The sequence below is a fragment of the Lichenostomus cassidix genome, chromosome 9, assembly GCF_008360975.1.
Source record: "Lichenostomus cassidix isolate B80296 chromosome 9, HeHo_3.0, whole genome shotgun sequence".
Lineage (NCBI taxonomy): Eukaryota > Metazoa > Chordata > Aves > Passeriformes > Meliphagidae > Lichenostomus > Lichenostomus cassidix.
In genome coordinates, this window is record NC_139490.1 from 925,714 (window position 1) to 944,894 (window position 19,181).

A 19,181-nucleotide genomic window follows, 5' to 3' on the forward strand; every position below is an offset into this window, starting at 1 on the left:
AAGGTGAATCAAAGGTAATCACCCCCTGATTTTGAGACCAGAGCAGAGCTAGGAGGATGCAGGGCCCCTGCCCTTGCCCTAGGCAGGCACTGCCCTGTGGCACTCGGGATGAACTCTCCCATGGAAAGGCAGTTTGAGACTGAGGAGGAGAAGTTACGTCAGCCACCCAAAATTAACAGTTATGGTTACAGCCAGACACACCAGCATTTCATACTTCCTTGAAGCCATGGAATCCCTAATCTCCTGTCCTGACACCAAATCCTTTCACTGGATCCTCCTTCTCCCTTTGCTATTTTATAAAGTTCAAGTTCTGGTTTCAGCCATCCGGACACCCCTTCCTGTTACAAGCCCACTTTGATCTCCCATTTTATCTCCCTCCCACCTTCACTCTGGTCAACCCAGCTGCTTGCTCGCCCACACTTGGCACAAACAAATCCAACTGTCTTTATGCAAGCAAATTCTAGCAGGATATAAGGACACTGCCACCCAAATCTCCTCATAAAACTATTGCCAGGGGGCCTTAGTAACAAACCCACCCCCAAATTAAACACCACAGCACACAAAGTGCTCGGCCTTCAGCTCTGCTGAGGGACACAAATCCATTTCATTCAAAACAAAAAGGACAAATAATCTGAAATCACAGCCAACAAGACTCCTGTGATCCTTAATGACCAATTTAGCTACAATCATTTCCTGGGACGCAGCCACCGCACTCAGCTATAAGGAAACAGAAGAACCTGGAGAACTTTTCCCCCTTCCCCCTGCAACGTTGTGATGAATGCTGTCTCCCGACATGGTGAAAGTGAAAGAGATGATCATGAAGGGCCCAGAAATATCTCCTGATTCTGGTCCTCCAGTCTCAGTTCTATTGCAGTCCCTGCCATGGCTGAGCAGATCTCCCCTCCCACCAGTTCTGTCAGGCACCAGGGACAAACCAGGCTGTCCCAGCATGGGGCTGAAACCAGTAACTCGTGCCAAAGTGTCAATATTTATGTTTACTTGCAAGCATTAGAGACCCACAGGCCAGTCCCAGCGTGACACCCGTGGTGCTCCTGCCCCAGGCTGGCCAGGAGGCTGTGGCTGCACACATGGGATCTGCCTCTCTCTGAGGGGAGCAGGAATGATTTGCTGCAGGTGGGAGCCAAAACCACCTGTTTGTGGTTTGCTCCATCTTAAAACTTCCCCAGGTTCCACTGGGGGGGATGTTTTGGGTATGGCCCAGGTATTGTTTATGCTAAAGGCATATTTTGCCAAACTTTGGAACCCAAGCAGCAATACCCAACTACCTCTGCCAGGCTTCATCTTCTAAATTTCCTGGACTTTTGCCCTGGCCAGCCACGAGCTTTCATTATAGCCTACACTAACTACGACCACTCTTCCAGCCTTAATTAGTAAGGCACAAGCTGTTAGTTAGTATTAAAGCACAGGAATAATTCTACCACCACAGTCCAGCCTACCGCCAGGCTTTTTGCTTTAGGCTACAAAAGTACAAGAGGCACTATGTTTTAATTAAGGAAACCATATCAAATATTCCCCGCTAAGAATTTGCACACAATAAAAGGAGATCTTATCTCCCGCCCAGCTCCCACACAGGGGAGATTTACAGGGAAATGTCCCTGTCAATACCTCCCTGCAGTGCCTCTGAAAGAGCCCCTGAGCCCCCTCCCCTCCCGTTCACGGCCGCTGCTGATACAATCCCCCTTTGTCCTTGCACAAAGGGTTCTCCCACACCACGGTGGCCCCTTGGAACAAAGGTTCTCCCGGGCACATCAGGGATGAAGGCAGACTCCCAAAGGGGCTGCATCAGCTGACACAAACATCCCACAAGAAAACCTTCCTAAGAAATACCAGCAGTTTTTTGAGTACTCCTCAAAGTTATTTGCTTTACAGGGTGCCAGGAGAGCCCAGCCAAGATCATGCCTTACCCTACAGTACAAAAAAAAAAGCAAACAAAATGCCAACCAACCCCACACATGGGCCAAATACCATCATTTCAAAAGGAACACACACTTAGGAACTGTACACAAATTTGCATCATTTCAACACAGAAAAAAAAGAATATACTGTCTATGGCACAGCCAAAACGCAGGCTATACCTGTATCACTTACTTTACACACGTCAAATAAATTATTAGAGTAAAAAGTGCCCATAAGCACATGATTAGGTTTAATTAGGGAAGGACTGTACCAATAAAACTATTTTGGTAGAAGGTTACCAAACTTCTGACCAGACTTATAAATCTGAGTTCAAAACCGGCTTGTGTAGTTACTTGGTAAAGGAGCCAATTCAAAGAGACTTGAATTCACTTTTCCACTCTGCAGGTTTCTCAACCTGGGGTATCACTTTCACAATAAGCAAAATTCCTGCAGGTTCAGCCCTGAGCCTGCCACATTCATTCCAAAAGGTAAAACAATCGGTGCTTCACTACCTAAGAGATGCTACTCCAGTGTGCCAGGAATCCACCTACTGCCTGGATACAGTGTATTAATATGGAAGTTGAGCAAGAGTCCATTATGTGGTGTGCAGAAACACAGCAGCTTGAGAGAGCTGTATCTTCTATTTCAGCTGATTAATTTCCATTAAACCTGTCAGCTGCCTTATTTTAGTGCTTTGAGTGCTGTGTGCCATGAGAGACACTTTTCCAAAGAGCTTTGATTAGTTGTACAGAGCCGTACTTCACAAGAGAGTTATTAATGGAAGGAAACTGACACTGCCCAAGCTATTAATGGAGGTAAACTGGCATTGCTTGCTATTAATAGAAGTAAGTTGATATTGCTCAAAGTTTGACGCAAAAAGTAAGTTAACTTACATATTCACGTGTGCATGCATGAATAAACAAAGCAGATATAGACAGATGAGATGAACACATATGATTCTTTTGTTATCAGAAGGTGAGTAAACTCCTCACAAGGAAAGTTTCATTCTATGCATGCTTTATGAAGTTATTTGATGATAAACGTTGTGGAAGTGAATGTGTAAGATTCTGAATGTAGCAGAAGATGCACGTGCCCTGCCCAGGCTGGGAGAGATGCTTCTCACGGCAAGAGGCTCAACACCAAGAGCAACATCTGCCCCCCCATCTCACCGTATTCTGCAGTTTCCCCTCTGACACAGAAAAACCCCGTGCCTGAGTGAGCTGTGCAGAGAAGCAGGGAATTCCCTCATTCCAGGGAATCACAATGCGTGTTACCAGCAGCTGCAGGCTGAGCAGAACTCGAGCAGAGCATTCTCAGCTTTTTTGTTTTGGAAAGCAGCAGCACAATCCAAATATTTATCTGCAGTGTGTAACCCGGACACTGTGCAGGTCCCCAGAGTGAAGAGGGTACTAAGCACACAACCACTTAGCACCGGACAGGAAGGTGTTTGAGCCCTCAGAGCAGATACATTATCTGAGTTCACAGGCTGGGAGTGCTGATGGTACTCCTTCTCACCTGCACCTCCCCTGCTTGTTCCTGGAGCACCTCCACAGAGAACAGCGCTGAGTCCATCAGATACCATGGATCGCTCCTAATGGCACGGCAGATCCTGCAGGACACCAGCACTTCCCTCGGACAAAACCACAGCTCCATTAGCTACCCAGTGAAAACACCTTGAAAGTATGAGTAATATTAACCGACTCCTTAGCCCCAAATGGTGCATTAAGTGCATATCCCTGGTAATTAAAGGAAAGCCCAGAAAATACTGAATACTGAGAGGGCTACTGATTTTGGAAGCTTGTGCCCATTAATGACAAATTTTACCAGGAAAAATAGTTCAGAGATACTGGGCTCTGCAACTGACATAAAGAAAAAGTATAGGAAAATAATAATAATTTTTTTTAAAAGTAGGAAATGAGCAATCCAGAGTCACACAAAGGCCACCCCAAGTGTGTGATGGAAATGATGTTGTATTGGCTCCAGGGATGGCCTGAGCCCTCTGATGAGCATTACAGATCTCTTTATGGGAGGGAGGACAGACCATCTGTCTGGCACTAAGCAGCAGGAATATAGTCCAGAGAGAAAGGCTGGGCTTTAATGTGGCAGCTGGGATTGTGGTGGGGGCACACAGCATCTCTGATGACAACATCTCATGTGGGCAGCTACCTTCCAGTCACTGCTAACAGAAAATAAATACGAAAGGACAAATACTACTGTGAACTTCCCCTGGAGAACCCTGGAGTGTTAATGAAAAACTAAGCAATTTAGCTTCACAACAAACTTTCAGTATTTTTAGAGGGGAGGAAGTGAAGTGCTTTATCTTCAGTTTGAGAATAAGCAGGAGACTTGCTTGCTCTCCTCAGGAACAGAGCAAGGGCTGCCCAGAGGGGATCGCTGGGTTTTCTCTACAGTTTCTCAGCTCAATAAAGCAATACTCCACATCAAGCTGTACATCATTTCCCAAGGTGCCAGCAGCACCCAGCAGTGTGGCAAACACACTGCAGAGCAGACAGACATTTCTCCAGGACACACTCCCCAGGGCTCAGCCCTTTGTTATACCGATATTAGAAATACCAGGTACTGACCAGAGGGAGAGAAGCCATTTGCATTTCTGTTCACAACTTGTAACCAGGAAACTTTATGCTCTCAACAACTTCCTTTCCCTGGACCATGTAAAAATACGCTGCAGGTTCTCTCCTAGTTAATCAGTAGCCAAGAGGAACTTCCCAGTCTATGTTTTTACTTTCTAACCAAAGTAACAATTCCTCTGCTGGAACGACCCCCAAGCTTTCAGAGACCAGATCTGCACAACATGGGCTGGATTTTTTGAAAACAGTATCCACAAACCAAAGTAGCTCTTGGATGAACAGCTTAGCCATAGTTAGACCTAAAAAACAAATCTGAAGAGATTATAAAACCCTAATATGACAATATTTCATGGGGCATTCACCCATCTGCAGTCTTGGGCTTCTTATTCCACTAAGCCACCAACAGTCACCCAAATATTGCTAAGCATTTAAGCTGGTCTAAATTCAGGCAGATTTAGATTTAATTGTCACACAAGCCAGGCTCTAAGGGTTCCACACATCATCTGTGCAAATCTCCACTTTAATCAGCATCAAATATCAACGTTCACTCAAAATAACTTGCATAAACGTTGCTAAAGTTACACATATGGGAGCCAGGCAGAATAGGCAAGGCACACAAGACGGGAGGTCCATACTGCTGACACAAAAAGACATTTTTTCCAACAAATTGATGTCATTTTCATAACTCACACAACAAAGTTTTACCTACTTATGGTATAAACTATATCATTAATGTTCAGTTACTTTACAGAGTTAAAGCATCTTGTATAAAACAAAAAGCTTAAAAAATACCCCCAAAGTTACACTGCCTTTTGAACAGCAAATATTTATCCATAAATATTAGCAGCATGGACAAACCAACATCAACAATACTCTTCAATAGAAAACAAAACCATCCAGTATCAGATCCTTTTCTTATTTCCCTGGAAGCTGGTCTGGAGGAATAAAAGTAGAGATTTCTGTTTGATTTATTTTTCCGACAGATGAAGGTTCCCTAATCAAACATGCCATGAGGCCAGAACAGCTGTGCTGGCACCATGCTGGCAGAAAAGGTGTCAGAGAGGGCAAGCCAGAACTGGAGCAAAGAAACACATCCTGTGGATTTCACTGGGAGCTACTGGGAACTCTCAGAATTCAGAGCTGTCTAATCAAAGTGAAAAGGTCACAACGAAGTTTGGGATACAGGTACTGCACTTGCATGCTCCTAGATAGATGAAACTTCTTGAAAATACAAGCTTTTAAAAAAATTTACTGGGTTTAATCTGATAGTTTGGCTATTCCCCCAGCAGCACACTGAACACATCTTGCATTGCTCACCAAATGAAGACAGAGGCTCAGCCCAACCCTGACTGCATCCAGCTGGGGTCCTGCTAGAGGACAAATTCCCAGGATTTGCTCTTTAGGAGCACGAGGAGCAGGTTGGGCTCCCTGCACAGCACCACACTGGGGTCTGGCAGACGAGCTCCCTCCCAGGCAGGCAGGACACAGAGCTGAGCTCCCTGTGCGAAGAACAACTCTACCTGTGCTAGCCCAGGTAGCCAACAGCAACCCCTGCTTTTCCCAGAGCTGTTCATTCCCATGGAGCTTTTGTTCCCAGTCATTTCTCCACTCCTTCTGGAAGCCATGAAAAGCATGTGTCAGCACAACTTGCTGCTGAGGAAGGCATTAGAAAGGATTTGAACTGACTCCCCATGGCAACGGACCCTGAAAGGGAATTAGCATTTGCTCCCCATTCCTCGAGAAGCCTAAATGGAATTTGTTTTTCTCCTCTTGAAGGAATTATTTCCAGGAGGGCAGCGTGCTGCTGCTTCTGAGGTTCAGCAGACACAGCTTCAGCTGGCACCTGCCCTGCACACCCTGCTCAGGGTATCACTCATCCTACCAGACATGAGACGGAGAAATACGAGTGAACGTCCATCCATGTTTTCCTTACACAGATTTCAGTGCTCTGCACACCTTTCCACTCCTCTGCCAGCTCTCTGTACACCCATTCACTAACCCAAATCAGGTTTGGGTTTGCTGCACAGAGGGTTTCAAAGTGCAAACGAATGCAGGAGTCTCTCTGTACATAAATACCTAAAATGTAGAGAGACAACTCACAATGTGATAAACTGTGAAGATAAAAATAAGATGCCTGGAAAGGACTCTTGCCAATGTCCAAGGATGACCTGCACCTTGTGTACTTGGCCACTTATCAATGGGTGTGTGGCTCCTCAGGGAGTGGGCATTTCACAGCACAAGACCCTCTGTGCTGGACGTCAATTAACACAGTCGGTAATTGCTAACGTTCTTCCTTTTTTTACAGCTATGGGTGGAACAAAGACCAAGCAAAGAATGAGAAGCATGTTGAGGCTCAGCACTGCCCGATTTGATCCACACCATTCCAGCCAACACATCCCGTATTCCACCTCAGCCACACGCTTGGTCACGCTCAGTGTGCAGAGGAACAGGAACTCTGTGTCAGTTCTAATAAATCATACTTGTATCAGAGCAGAGGCTACTTTGCACCACAGCCTGTCTCCACTTGAAGTTTCTTGCAAGCAACCTTGAGTTACTTCAGGCTGAAGAGACACATGGGCACCTCGTGCCAAGAACTGTAACACACACAGCCAAACGCCCCTGGAGTGGTTTTACACCCTTCAGCAGGTGACTGAGCCTCCACCAGGGCATGTGGCATCCCCACATCATGTCCACGGCTTTTTCCAGCCCTGCAACAGGTGTCTGCTTCCAAACTCTGCCCACCTCTGCCTGGCCCTCCTCTGCATTTCCACTGCTGCTGGGGGAACCTTTGTAAGGACCCATCTGCAGTTTCAGACATTTCCTGATATTGTGGATCCCCTAATCTGGCCTTCCTTCCCTCAAATCTGTGCTCCACATCACTCCCAGCCACCCAGGCATGACCAGATAGTCCTGTAGTGTCAGATGAGCAGTAAAAGGCTCCAAAGTCAGGAAAGCAGAGGGCAAGCTCAGATCTCTGGAGTAACAACAGTGCCCTCAGTGAGTGTAGAGACTGGAACAAGAAAGCCACCTTTGTTACAGAAAACAGGTCCAGTTTCCTAAAATGAACAAGAAAGGAGGAAAACAAACCCAAACGAGTACACAAGAACACACAACTCCCTCCTGGCCATTAGACCAGTCTGGTGCCCTCTGAGCCCCGCAGGGCTCCACCAGAAGCACCTTCTGCCAGATTTCTCTCTGGCACAGGCCAGATCCAGAGGTTCACACCAACGAATCCACTGCCCTGGGGATCATGCTTGGTGGCTCCAACACCCTCCCAGTACTACAGCCATGACCGCTCAGAACATGCTCTGCATCCCACTATGCAGTCAGGAAAGCTCTGTAAAAACTGCTTGTACAGCATCCTCACTTCGACACAGTCAAGCACGTTTGAAGCAGCACTCGAAGGAGTTTCTGTAAGACCCTCCGAGGCAATTATGCATGACAGCCTTACCTCCTCTGAAGGCACATGCAGGAAAAGCTGTCCTACTGCAGATACTACAGCAGGTCTCCAGCCAACCTGGAAACAGACATTTGCTTTCCCAATTTGGAGTGTTTGATTTATTTAAACGTTCAGGCTTGTTTAAACTTACTAAAAAACCCGAGCAAACAAACAAAACAAATCTCCACACCACCACACTACCCCACGTGGCTGCACCCTGGCTGTGCCATCAACGTTATCAATTTAAATTGAATTGGATCTTGGGTGACACCTTAAAAAAACACACCTTATTCGGATTTCATTAAAGGGAAAACCACTCCATTTCTAGAAAGATTACTTTGTAGAGCCAACAGAAACACACAGGTTCAGTGTTAAAGCCTTTCCCAGAAATAAGAGCAATCCAAATATTGAACAGAGGACTAATTTTCATTCTGTATTTTGATGCTCATGAAACTGTTTTACAGCCACGGGTATTTCTGGACAGTGTTTTAAATTACAGATCAGCTCATGCAAAACTGGGAGCTGTTAATAGCGGGTGGCCTCTCCTTTGCTTCTATCGAGCGAAAATTTTATTCTCCTTCTCAAATACCGGTGATTTTGATCAAAGTCATGGCGGGACACCCGCCTCAACGGCTGAAAGGACAGCAGCATTAAATCAATTCCCTAGGCAACCTCCCAAGCCGAGCCCCTATTGTTAAAATAATGAGTTGTGCACCACTTGATCCCAACCCACCAGCTGATCCCCATTTTTATAGACAATAGGTAGCACAGAACCAGAAAGTGCCTGTGAACAGATCATTTCTCACAAATCGTGCATCTTCAGCTGATAAAACTTCACATTTCTTTCTGAAACAGCCTATGGGCATTTTTAAACGTAGGAAAAAAGCATCCTTCAGAGTTAAAAACAAGTTTTATAAAAAGAGCACTCTCAAGCTCATTCCAGAAAGCTGATGCTTAAAGAACCAGGAAGATTTTTAACAGCATGAATGCACTCTGCTGTCTCTCACCTCCCAAAAAGTCTGGATTTTCTTTCCATATCCCACATTAACTCAGGTGCCTCATTGCAGGGTTGAACCCTGCCTCTCATTCTAGTAGGGCTACTGAAATTACTCTTTCACATTTCAGAACACCTTAAGTTTTCTTTCGTTTCCTTTAAGTTTTGCAACCTGTGGGCCAGAAGTCCCAAGGACAAGTAAATCAGGAGGGCCCCCTGAAAACAGGCAAACATTGTGTTTTATAACTCAGGAGTTAAAGCACACTTTAAACAAAGAGCCTATGACTGGTCCATCAGATAAGGCTTATATCTCTCTCCCTGGAATTTAATAACACTTCTTCTAAAACACTTTTCAGCCAGCTGGAGTTGAAGTTCCCAGAATTATACAGAGTTGCTTAATTACAACAGAATGTGCATGGAGTTCAATCCTCACTTCACTGTACTTTTTCTTTTTTCCCTGAAAAAAACAGTTTATGGACTAAGTTATTAGAAAAAAGGTATTTTTAGGGACGACTCAATCCAGCAAGAGGTCTGACTCTTCTCAACCCCCACCAACACCAGCACCTCCCAGATGGGGACCAAGCGTGCTGTCGCCCTGCAGCTCTCCTGGCTGCTGTCCTGCTCTCCTCAGGGGGGTCGGGATTTTCCGCTAAGCCTCATTTAGCACGGTCTGGGGCGAGCCGAGCGGCTGCAGCTCGCTCCGGTTCCAGCTCCTCACGGCCCAGGTGCTGCGCTGGCACCGCCGCGGGGCAGAGTCGCCCGGAGTTCATCCCGCGGGGCAGAGCTGCCCGGCACATGGCAACCGGGGCTGGCCGGGGGAGAGCGGCTGCAGTTCATCCCGCGGGATCCTGTCTGTGTCCAACAAAACAAACAGGCACCTCGGGAGAGCGCCGGAACCGGCTCCGTCACACCGCGAGCCTCCCGGGCCCTTCGGAAAACATTTAAAAACAAAAGTTACGCCTTGCAAACCCTCACCTCAACTTTCGGCCGCAAACACCAGGAGAAACCAGCATCAAGAGAAAGCGCCGCGGAGGCTCGCAGGGACACAGCCCGGTCCCGCCGCAGGACTGCGCACACGGGGATGGGGCTCGGGGTGCCGTCCGCCCTCACTCACCGCGGCCGGGCCGGGCTGGGCTCGCTCCGGTGCGGTGCGGTCCCTCGCCGCCACAGGCACACGCACAACCCCAGGCAGCTCCAGCGCACAACCTGCTCCGTTCAAACCCCAGCGCTGCCGCCCGCCCCGCCCGGCGCGGCCCGGCCCGCCCCCGCCGCGGGGCCCGCGCAAACCCGGAGCGGCTCCGGGCGGAGCGGAGCGTCCCGCCCGCGGGCGGAGCGGCTGAGGCGGCCCGAGCCGCGATCCAGCCCCGGTGTTGCCGCGGCCCCGCGCCCGCTCCCGTTCAACCTGCTCCATTGTGTGTGTGCTGCGAGCGGCGGGGCAGCGCCGCCGGTTCCCCTCAGCGCCCCCGGGACTGAGCCCCCTCAGCCCCGCTCCCCTCAGCGCCCCCGGGACTGAGCCCCCTCAGCGCTGCTCCCCTCAGCGCTGCTCCCCTCAGCGCCCCCGGGACTGAGCCCCCACCGACCGGCTCCCCTCAGCGCCCCCGGGACTGAGGCCCCGCCGCCCTGCTCCCCTCAGCGCCTCCGGCTGCCCTCAGCGCCGCCCGGGACTGAGCCCCCGCCGCCCCGCTCCCCTCAGAGCCGCCCGCCCCGGCAGAATCTCCTCCCGGCAGGACTCACCGAGCTCCCCGGGTCGAGCCGTGCGGAGCGGAGCCGGTGGGACCCGATGGGAGCAGAGGCAGGAACGAAGGAGCGCGGCGGCCCCTCGGGGTGGCCCCTCGCCCGGCGGGTGCCATGGAGACCCCCAGCCCTCCGGTCCCACCCCTGCCGTGGGCAGGGACACCTTCACTGTCCCAGGCTGCTCCAAGCCACGTCCAGCCTGGCCTTGAACACTGCCAGGGATCCAGGGGCAGCCGAAGCTTCTCTGGGCACCTGTGCCAGGGCCTCAGCACCCTCTGAGTAGAACAATTCTTTCTTAAATCCAATCTATACTGCTCTCCCTTCAGTAAAAGCCATTCCCCCTTCTCCTATCACAAAGCCCTGCTCAGAGGTTTGTTCCCAATGCGTGCAAGAAACACCCCCATGCCCACACTGCCGGTGGGCTCGGAGGGGCCGGGGATGTTTATTGCCATTTGCCTGACATGCCACACCAGCAATAAAAACTCTGTGCAGCATCGAAGGTATTTTTCTTGGGCCATTTGGAGGCTAGTCTCTCCTTTCACTCCCTCTGATCTTTTGAAGATGTTGCATCGCTCATAGCATATTGAGTTGTTTCAGGGGCAAAGGCACAAGAGCAGAACAGTTTAATTCTTGTCCTTATTCCCAGTCACAGAATTGCCTCCTCGGCTGGAAATCCTCTGCTGGGCAGTGCTGTAGGTGACGGGAGGGATGGAGCTCCTGAGAGGTAGTGTGGGGGTTTTATGTAATGGAGAAAATGCTGCTTCTCCCCCAGCCAGCTCAGCCGGGTTCTGCAGAGATATTTGTCTCTGCTCCTATTACTGCTTTTCCAATAGCCAGGCCTCCCACAGAGACAGGATCTGCAACCTCTCAAGCCCTGCACAGATGGAAAGCACAGCTTTGAACTGAATTGGGCTTTTTCTGAGGGGGGAGGGTGTGCTGGTGGGTTGGTCTTTTTTTAAAAAGATAAGCCCTCCATGATAAGAAAAACAGCATTAACAAACAATTACAGGACCTGACCCTTGAGAAATCATTTGTCACTGCAACCCCAAATCCATGTGAGGGAACAACACACTCAGTTCACATTCGCCCACACCTCACCTCTGCTTGCTTGAAATGTAGCATGTGGCTTCCTGAGACTTCTCTCAGCTTTAAAGTGGATTTTTGTGATAAATCCTCCTGTGACTCATCTACAGAACAGAAGTGCGAAGTCCAGAATTACATTTAATTATTACAGAAAATAAATCATAGGTGTACAAATACGCCCAGCTTGGAAAAGCTCCTCCTACTTCCCAGACGTAGTAACAGGAACATCTATAAACCCCCACAAGAAGTGGATTATTGCCGAGCCTGAATGTGTACTTTGGGGTTAAAACTCAGCTTTCAGTTTTGCTTTGGAGGGTGCCACAGCCGATCCTGAATCCCTGACTGTCGGATGACATTCATGTCCAAGTACCACACTGGTGGTTGGTCCAGCCCTTTACTGTCTTATGCATAAACCCAGAATATCACAGGTTTTATTTTTCATTTTCTAACAGGCACAAACACCTGGTTTGCAGCCCCAGAGCTGCCTCCCCTCTCCCCTACGCTGGGTTCCAACGCACTCCAGGTATTTCATGGCTCACTGCTCCCTAACACCAGCCTCACCCTGGGAAGACCAGGAACAAAAGGAGTAAAGAACCACTAACATCTATTCTTACCCAAGGAAACTGCTTTTTTTTAGGATCTCAGGAGTCACAATTTTGCCCTGAAGTCAGAAGAGAAAATGCTGATGTAGCAACTAATTGTCAGACAAGCAATGCTCAATTATTAAGGTTTTTTTGTACCACACTGTTCTCCTCAGTGTTTCATTGGAAAGCAATCACACAGAAAGAAACCAAGAAGGAAAGAAAGAAAATCCGTAAAACACTTCGCTTTAAATAAATATTGGGACTGTGGGAGGTTAAACAAGGGTCAAGGGCTTGGTATGTAAAACGTAACAATGAACATAAGAAATTCAATCTTTATTCTGAGAATATTTACAACATAAATAGTAATACACTCATATACTTCACACGTATCAAAAATAAGGAATTTAAGTTGTCAGCACAGTCTGATCCTCCTTTTCAAATTTCATGTTTAAGTTTTATATTCATCTAATTTTAGATACTTACAGAACCATGAGAAAGAAACAAAATAGGTTTTTCTTCTTCAAGTGAAAGTAGTCTTTGAAAATTTTGGATTCCTGACATTATATTCTTTGATAAACCAAATAATTTTTTCCCCTGAGGAACTTTAATTGTTGCAGCCTCATCAGCTTTTTGAGATCAGCCATAACAAATCACCTTTTATATCACTAACAATGCAAGCCATTATTCAAGACGACTGAGTTTTAAACCACAAATTACACCAAAAAAGTAACGTAAGAACCGAATTCGAACAAGGAGTTTGTGTTTAAACACATCCCACGAGCTTTGGAAAGGCCTGAAATGGGATTTCTGTGCAGTGTGGGCTCCGTGGCAATGGCACATTACAGGGGTGTGAAGTGACACTGCACCTCAAACCTGCACTGTCCCTGCTTCCCCGCCTGGGCAGCACAGGCTGGAGGGCTTTAGCAGGTGGGAAACTGGACAACTAGTTTAGGACATCACTGTGGGAAACTTTGGCATCAGAACATTTACATTGGTGGCCTGCACACGGCTACTAAACTCCAATCCCATCAGGGTTATGAAATGGGATTTATTCTATATAACCCATGAACTGGGGGGCTTATATTCCATGTAACCCATTAACTGTGGGGTTTGTGTTCAAGGGGGACTCTCAACATCACAGCACTGTTTGTGAGCACAAACATACACAAATCCCCCAAACTTGGGGATTCCCCACCTTTTTACCTCTCCGTGGAGCTTCTAACCCAGCTCACAAACTGTTTCAGCCTCTGCAGGAATTTATTGCTGCTTATGCGATCCTGGATTCTTCCAGAGTAGCTTTGCTCTTTCCATATGCCTTTATTTTTCTTCACAGCCTTTAACTCTGCCCGGAGGAGCCTCTTGTGCAGTTTCCAGTAGAGGCGAGAGTGGTGAGGCAGCCCCTCAATCCGGGCTGCTCTGCCCAGCCCTTGCCTCAAGAGCTCTTCATTCAGGCACACGCTGAGAAACCCACCCTATAAAAAACACAATAAACAGATATTCCCCATTAAAACAGGGTTAGTTGGGATTTGCTGTGAACTCCCTCAGAGGTACAAGCTTTATTCATGGCTAAATCTAGACTCTGGCAGAAGAAGATAAAAGTGAAGAGGAATCCAGCTGACTTAAAACTCAGCTCCAGTGTGAGGGTGGGCAGGCACAGGGTGCCCAGAGAAGCTGTGGCTGCCCCTGGATCCCTGGCAGTGTCACTGGGGCTTGGAGCAGCCTGGGACAGTGGAAGGTGTCCCTGCCATGACAGGGGTGGAACAAGTTGGGCTTTGATGTCACTTCAGCCCAAACCATTCTGTGATTCTATAATGCAGGGAATGTGTGAGAGAACATTGGATAACCCAAACACTAAATTAATCAGAACTACAGGGTGCCTTTTTGGCACTGGCAGAGAAACATATTCCTGTCATGAATCAGTCTGAAAAACTACTGCTCCTGCGATTAGATTTGCAAATGCAACATTTAAAATTCATCCCAAGCAAGATAAATCATAAATAATAACATTTGTCAAATGTACTAACTCTGTGACTACAGTCACATTTAAAACTGCAGAGAAGAGTCAGTTTTTCTGTCTCTCTTTACCTTATTGACTAAAACGAGGCACTCCAGCGCCGAGCTGTCCCTGCCCAGCAGCTGGAACCACAGGGGCTGTTTGGGGAGCAGCTCCTGCTGCAGCCAGGCTGTGCCACCTGGAGCCAGCTCCACCCCGGCCAGGCGGAGCAGCAGGAGCCCCTCTGGCTGCCCTGCAATGGAAAGGGAGAAATCTGGGACTGGGGGAAAGCTCAGGCCTTGCACAGACCCTCAGCTCTCGGTAATGAATTGATTCCCACGGACTAAAATAATCCCTTTTAGTCCTCAAAGCAAAGAGGAATTTGGTCTCTTCTTCAGGAAAAAATATACGTTCAAGATTGCCTAATTCAAAATCAGTTTTGGTTCATTTTGCATGGAAAGCAAAAGAGCTGCTCCCTCTATCCTTTAATCAGTCACTATCCTTTATCCAAAGGGGCAGAAGCATCAGCACCTGCTGGTGTTTGCAAAGCCAGTGTGAGAGTCACAGACTTGACTGACAGTTTCTCTCTGACAGCAAAACTGTCCCCAAAAATGGCTGTCTGCAAATAAAGCACAATCCCAACAGAGGTTTTTGCCAGGAGGATGATGAGCTGAGCTGTGCAGGCAGAAGCACTGCTTGACTGCTCACTTCTGCTGCTGGAAAATACCAAAATAACTATAGTGATTAATACAAACACTACAGGTCTCCTCCTGTCTTGTTCCCAAGATTCCCACCTGTAAAGCACAGAAAGACCAAAAGGCAGAGCTGGAAATGTGCCTCAGCCCTTCCTCTCCAGCTTGCAACCACTCTAAGAGCAGCACACTGCATTTCTGCCCTTGCTCTTCACACTCTTCTCCTTACTCACATTTTCTCTGGATGGCTGTGATGAAAGGAATGCTGATGGGAATGTGCTCAACTTTCAGGCCCTTCTCCGTGACGTGATGTAATTTCCCTCTCAATTTCACATTCTTTTCTACGAACTCCACAGGTATATCCAAAGGACTTGTGAATTTTGTTGTCTATTGATGGAAGGAAGAGCAAGACAAAATTTTAAGAAAAAATGTAGAGTGGTTACAGTCACACCAAACCCAATCTCTTAAAACAGTTTGGGAAATTACACCTCTATTATTAGATACCATGGGCAAGTAAATATAGATATATATTGAATAGTGATCAGCTGCAGAAGCTGTGCCAGCCCCTCCAGACTTACCATGGTCCCTGTTTCACTGGACTTGCAACATGGGCATGGACATAAAAACCAGATTTAGAGAAAGAACAGAAACTGCCATTTTTCGAGCCATGCCTATTGAAGCTCACTTGATTCCCCGTGAAAAGAGTGTTTTAGAAGCAGCCTGAATGGCGCTAGGATAGGGGGGAAAGGAAGCCAAAGGACAGACACGCTGAAAACAAAGACGGAGCAGGGAGGGCACAAACAACCCCGCCTTTGATGGGGGCGGAAACCAGGAGAGGGACAAAGGCAGGTGAACAGCTTTGAGAAGATCACAAGAAGATTAAATTTGATACTACAGCCTGGGAGGATCCAAAGGGGATGGTTATGTGATCACACAGGGAAACCAAGCTGAGCAGCAGCAAAGACTTGGGCCGTGGCACAGGAACGGAGCAGCACAGGCCTGGGGTGGAGGGAGGACAGGTTAGACCCTAAAAAATTAAGACCCTCAAAAATTAAGACCCTTCACTGTAAGAAGCCTTGGCAGAGCACCGACCTACACAGCTGTGAAACCCACTGACCTATGATGTACAACTGCTGGGAAATGAACCCCCAGAAACACCACAACCAAAGGCCAAGATCTGTCTCCTGTGTGCTATTTATTCACCAATCCCCCTGCTCTGTGGTCCGTAAGGAACACAGCAATTTGGGACCTTGCAGGCAGGAAGCCTGAAGGTTTTTAGGAACAGAAGTTGTTCAAAACTGATCTCCTTTGCTCAGGAAGCTCCACCAGCTGGGTTAACGCATTCACAGGCCCTTGGGTCAAAACCAAACAACTGAAAAACCAAGAAAAAGAATTCTGGCAACATTCATAGTTTGGGTTTTCTGGTAGGATTTTAAAGTAAAAAACTCCACACTAATGTTCTCTCATAGCATCTGGAATTGTGCAGGGGGCAGATGAGGGTAATTGGGATGTTTTAAGCAGCTGGAGCCCTGTGGGAGCACGGTGGCTCCTGCCTGTGGAGGTTCAGCTTTTCCAGGAGTGAGCAGTGTGGTGTTAGTGCAGCGTGCCCTGACCATGCTGGGAGTGAGGGGAGACTTGGGTGATATTCAAAAACATTCAGAAGCAGTTCTGTTCGTGGAAGGACAGAGGCAATATGCTCTATCAGCTGTGTCAGGACAAGTGAGGGTGCTCGAGCTGCACAGGGACAGGGAAGGGTCCGAGGGGCTTTAGGAACAGGCAGCACAGGGAACCCGCGGAGATGGAACGCGACAGTGATATTGAGCCCGCGAGATCTGACTCTAACTTTGCTGGTTTCTTCAGTTGTTAATCAGTAGCTGTAGCAGGACCGTTATGATTAAGCAATCGCACCGCCAACCTTGCACGCTTGGCTAATCTTTTGTTTTAAGGCAAAGGGAAGACAAAGCCGAGATGAATTGGCTGTCTGGGCTGGAGCCACCGGCAGTGCAGGCAGCGGGGCTGAGCCGCCACTGGGAAAAGAGAATTGCAGCAGGGGGATGTGGTGACCAAAGGGAATGCCAGCAGTGGGACATAGGGACCGAAGGGAATGACAACAGTGGGACACGGTGACCAAAGGGAATGCCAGCAGGGGGACATGGGGACCGAAGGGAATGACAACAGTGGGACATCGCGACCACCACCCACACAAAGGGAGCCCCGACTCGGAGGGAAGGGCTGGGTGAACTGATTAACACCGAAACCAGAGACACAGCTAACACAGAAGATTGAGTACGAATTAATAAAAATGTTATGTAATTCGTAAGCAGTGAATGCTGACGCTTTGTTTAAATACACAAATAATATTAAACATTGAGGAGTGGTGAGCCTTTTGCGGGAACCACCGGCTCCTGCTTTGCGCAAACCAAACCAAAACACAGGAATCGTTTGGCGCTGCCGCCGGGAGCAGCCCAGGGCGGGACAGCAGCGGGGATGAGGCAGGAAGGCCCGGCCCGGTTCTCTCCGCCCTCCGCCCCGGGCCCAGAACGGCCGTGCCGGGCTGCTCCCGCACCCCCAGCCCCGGACCGAGCTCTTGCTGCATCCCCAGCCCCGTACCGGGCTCCTGCTGCATCCCCAGCCCCGTACCGGGCTCCTGCTGCATCCCCAGCCCCGTACCGGGCTCCCCCCATCCCAGCCCCGTACCGAACTCTCCCCATCCCAGCCCCGTACCGAGCTGCTCCCGCATCCCAGCTCCCCGCACCCCCAGCCCCGGACCGAGCTCCTGCTGCATCCCCAGCCCCGTACCGGGCTCCCCCCAGCCCCGACCCGGCCCCGCGCTCACCAGGCGGAGGCTCCGCGCCAGCAGCAGCACCCCGGCCACGGCCGCGCCGGCGATGAGGCCCTGCGGAGGAGAACGGGGCTCAGCGGGGCCCAGCCCGGCTCAGCGGGCCCCCGGCCGCCCCGGTACCCGCCCAGCCCCGTACCCGCAGCAGCCCCAGGTGCGCGTCCGCCCACTCGGAGAGCCGCGCCAGGGCCAGCGCCGCACGCTCCGAGCTGCCGCCGCCCCGCTCCGGCATGGCCGCGGCCCGAGCGCCCCCGCGGGAGCCGGGAAACAGCGACACCGCCAGCCCGGCGACACTGCCGGCCCTGCAGCCCTTACAGCCCAGCGACACCGCCAGCCCTGCAGCCCAGCGACACTGCCAGCCCTGCAGCCCTTACAGCCCAGCGACACCGCCAGCCCTGCAGCCCAGCGACACTGCCAGCCCTGCCAGGGAGCCACAGCCTCTCCGGCACCTGGGCCAGAGCCTCCCAACCCTCCCAGGGAACAATTCCTTCCCAATAGCCCATCTATCCCCGTCCTTTGGGTTCCCCCTCGTCCTGTCCCTCCATCCCTTGTCCCCAGTCCCTCTCCAGCTCTCCTGCAGCCCCTTTAGGCACTGGAAGGAGCTCTAAGGCATCCCCGGAGCCTTCTCTTCTCCAGGCTGAACTCTGCGCTTTGAACTCCTCAAACCTCTACCACACCTCCTCTGACCCTGCAGATGCTCCTTTCTTCTTGACCTTTTAAATTTGTTTGGTGTGTCTTCTTGTTGTTTGGGGGGGGGGGGGAAGTTAGCATTTATTTTTTTTTTTTTATGTCAAAGATATTTAAGACTGCAATAATTCCAACGTTAAAAAGAAAAATCTCTTAAAAACAGGGTTGGTAGAAAAAAAGTAACAAGATCAAAATTGTATGGGATGGCTTGAGCAGCCTGCTAAGTCTGGTACAGCAGTAACATTTCCAACTTCCAAAACAGCTACTTGGATTAAAAGCACTAATCCAGCACTTGTTTCACCAGTTTGGAAAAGTAAACATTGATTTTAGGTCACATTTCATATCTATATTGATTTGGCACTCGTGTAATTTTGATGTTGTTGAGACAATCTAATTATTGATAAACAATCTTCAACCCATCTTTATAATCAATAACATATTTCACTAGCACCTTCAGAAATAATGAAACAAAACTGCAAAGTGAAAGCCAGCTCATATATCTGCCAATTTCAATTCTCAGCTTCTACACTTGAAGTTCTTCCTCAAAATCAGAAAAATTAAAACAACCCCTCTAGGTGTGGACAAGATGTAATTAAAAAAGTGGCCCATGGTTGCAGCGAGGATAGAGAAC

General features: G+C 49.1%; 2 protein-coding genes across 6 annotated transcripts in view; both read right to left on the bottom strand.

The window, feature by feature from the left end:
• The window catches only part of PLCH1 (phospholipase C eta 1), a 58,244-nt gene extending 47,409 nt beyond the window's left edge, over positions 1–10,835 (bottom strand). For 4 of the 5 annotated variants that reach the window (XM_085068890.1, XM_085068888.1, XM_085068889.1 and 1 more), the window contains exon 1: positions 9,914–10,190. The gene's annotated coding sequence lies outside the window, so the exon portion shown is untranslated. Of the gene's footprint in view, positions 1–9,913; positions 10,191–10,672 lie in introns of those variants that run through there. The other variant, XM_085068887.1, reaches the window with a different exon arrangement.
• A 1,822-nt stretch (positions 10,836–12,657) lies between these two features.
• On the bottom strand, positions 12,658–18,140 carry MISO1 (mitochondrial inner membrane subdomain organizer 1). The gene is made up of 5 exons (XM_085068893.1): positions 18,003–18,140; positions 17,861–17,920; positions 15,258–15,411; positions 14,425–14,585; positions 12,658–13,811 (listed from the first exon to the last, which is right to left on the bottom strand). Exons 1-5 carry the CDS (start codon positions 18,093–18,095, stop codon positions 13,539–13,541), a joined length of 741 nt encoding a protein of 246 aa, XP_084925019.1. The 5' UTR covers positions 18,096–18,140; the 3' UTR covers positions 12,658–13,538.
• Between the last annotated feature and the right edge of the window lie 1,041 nt (positions 18,141–19,181).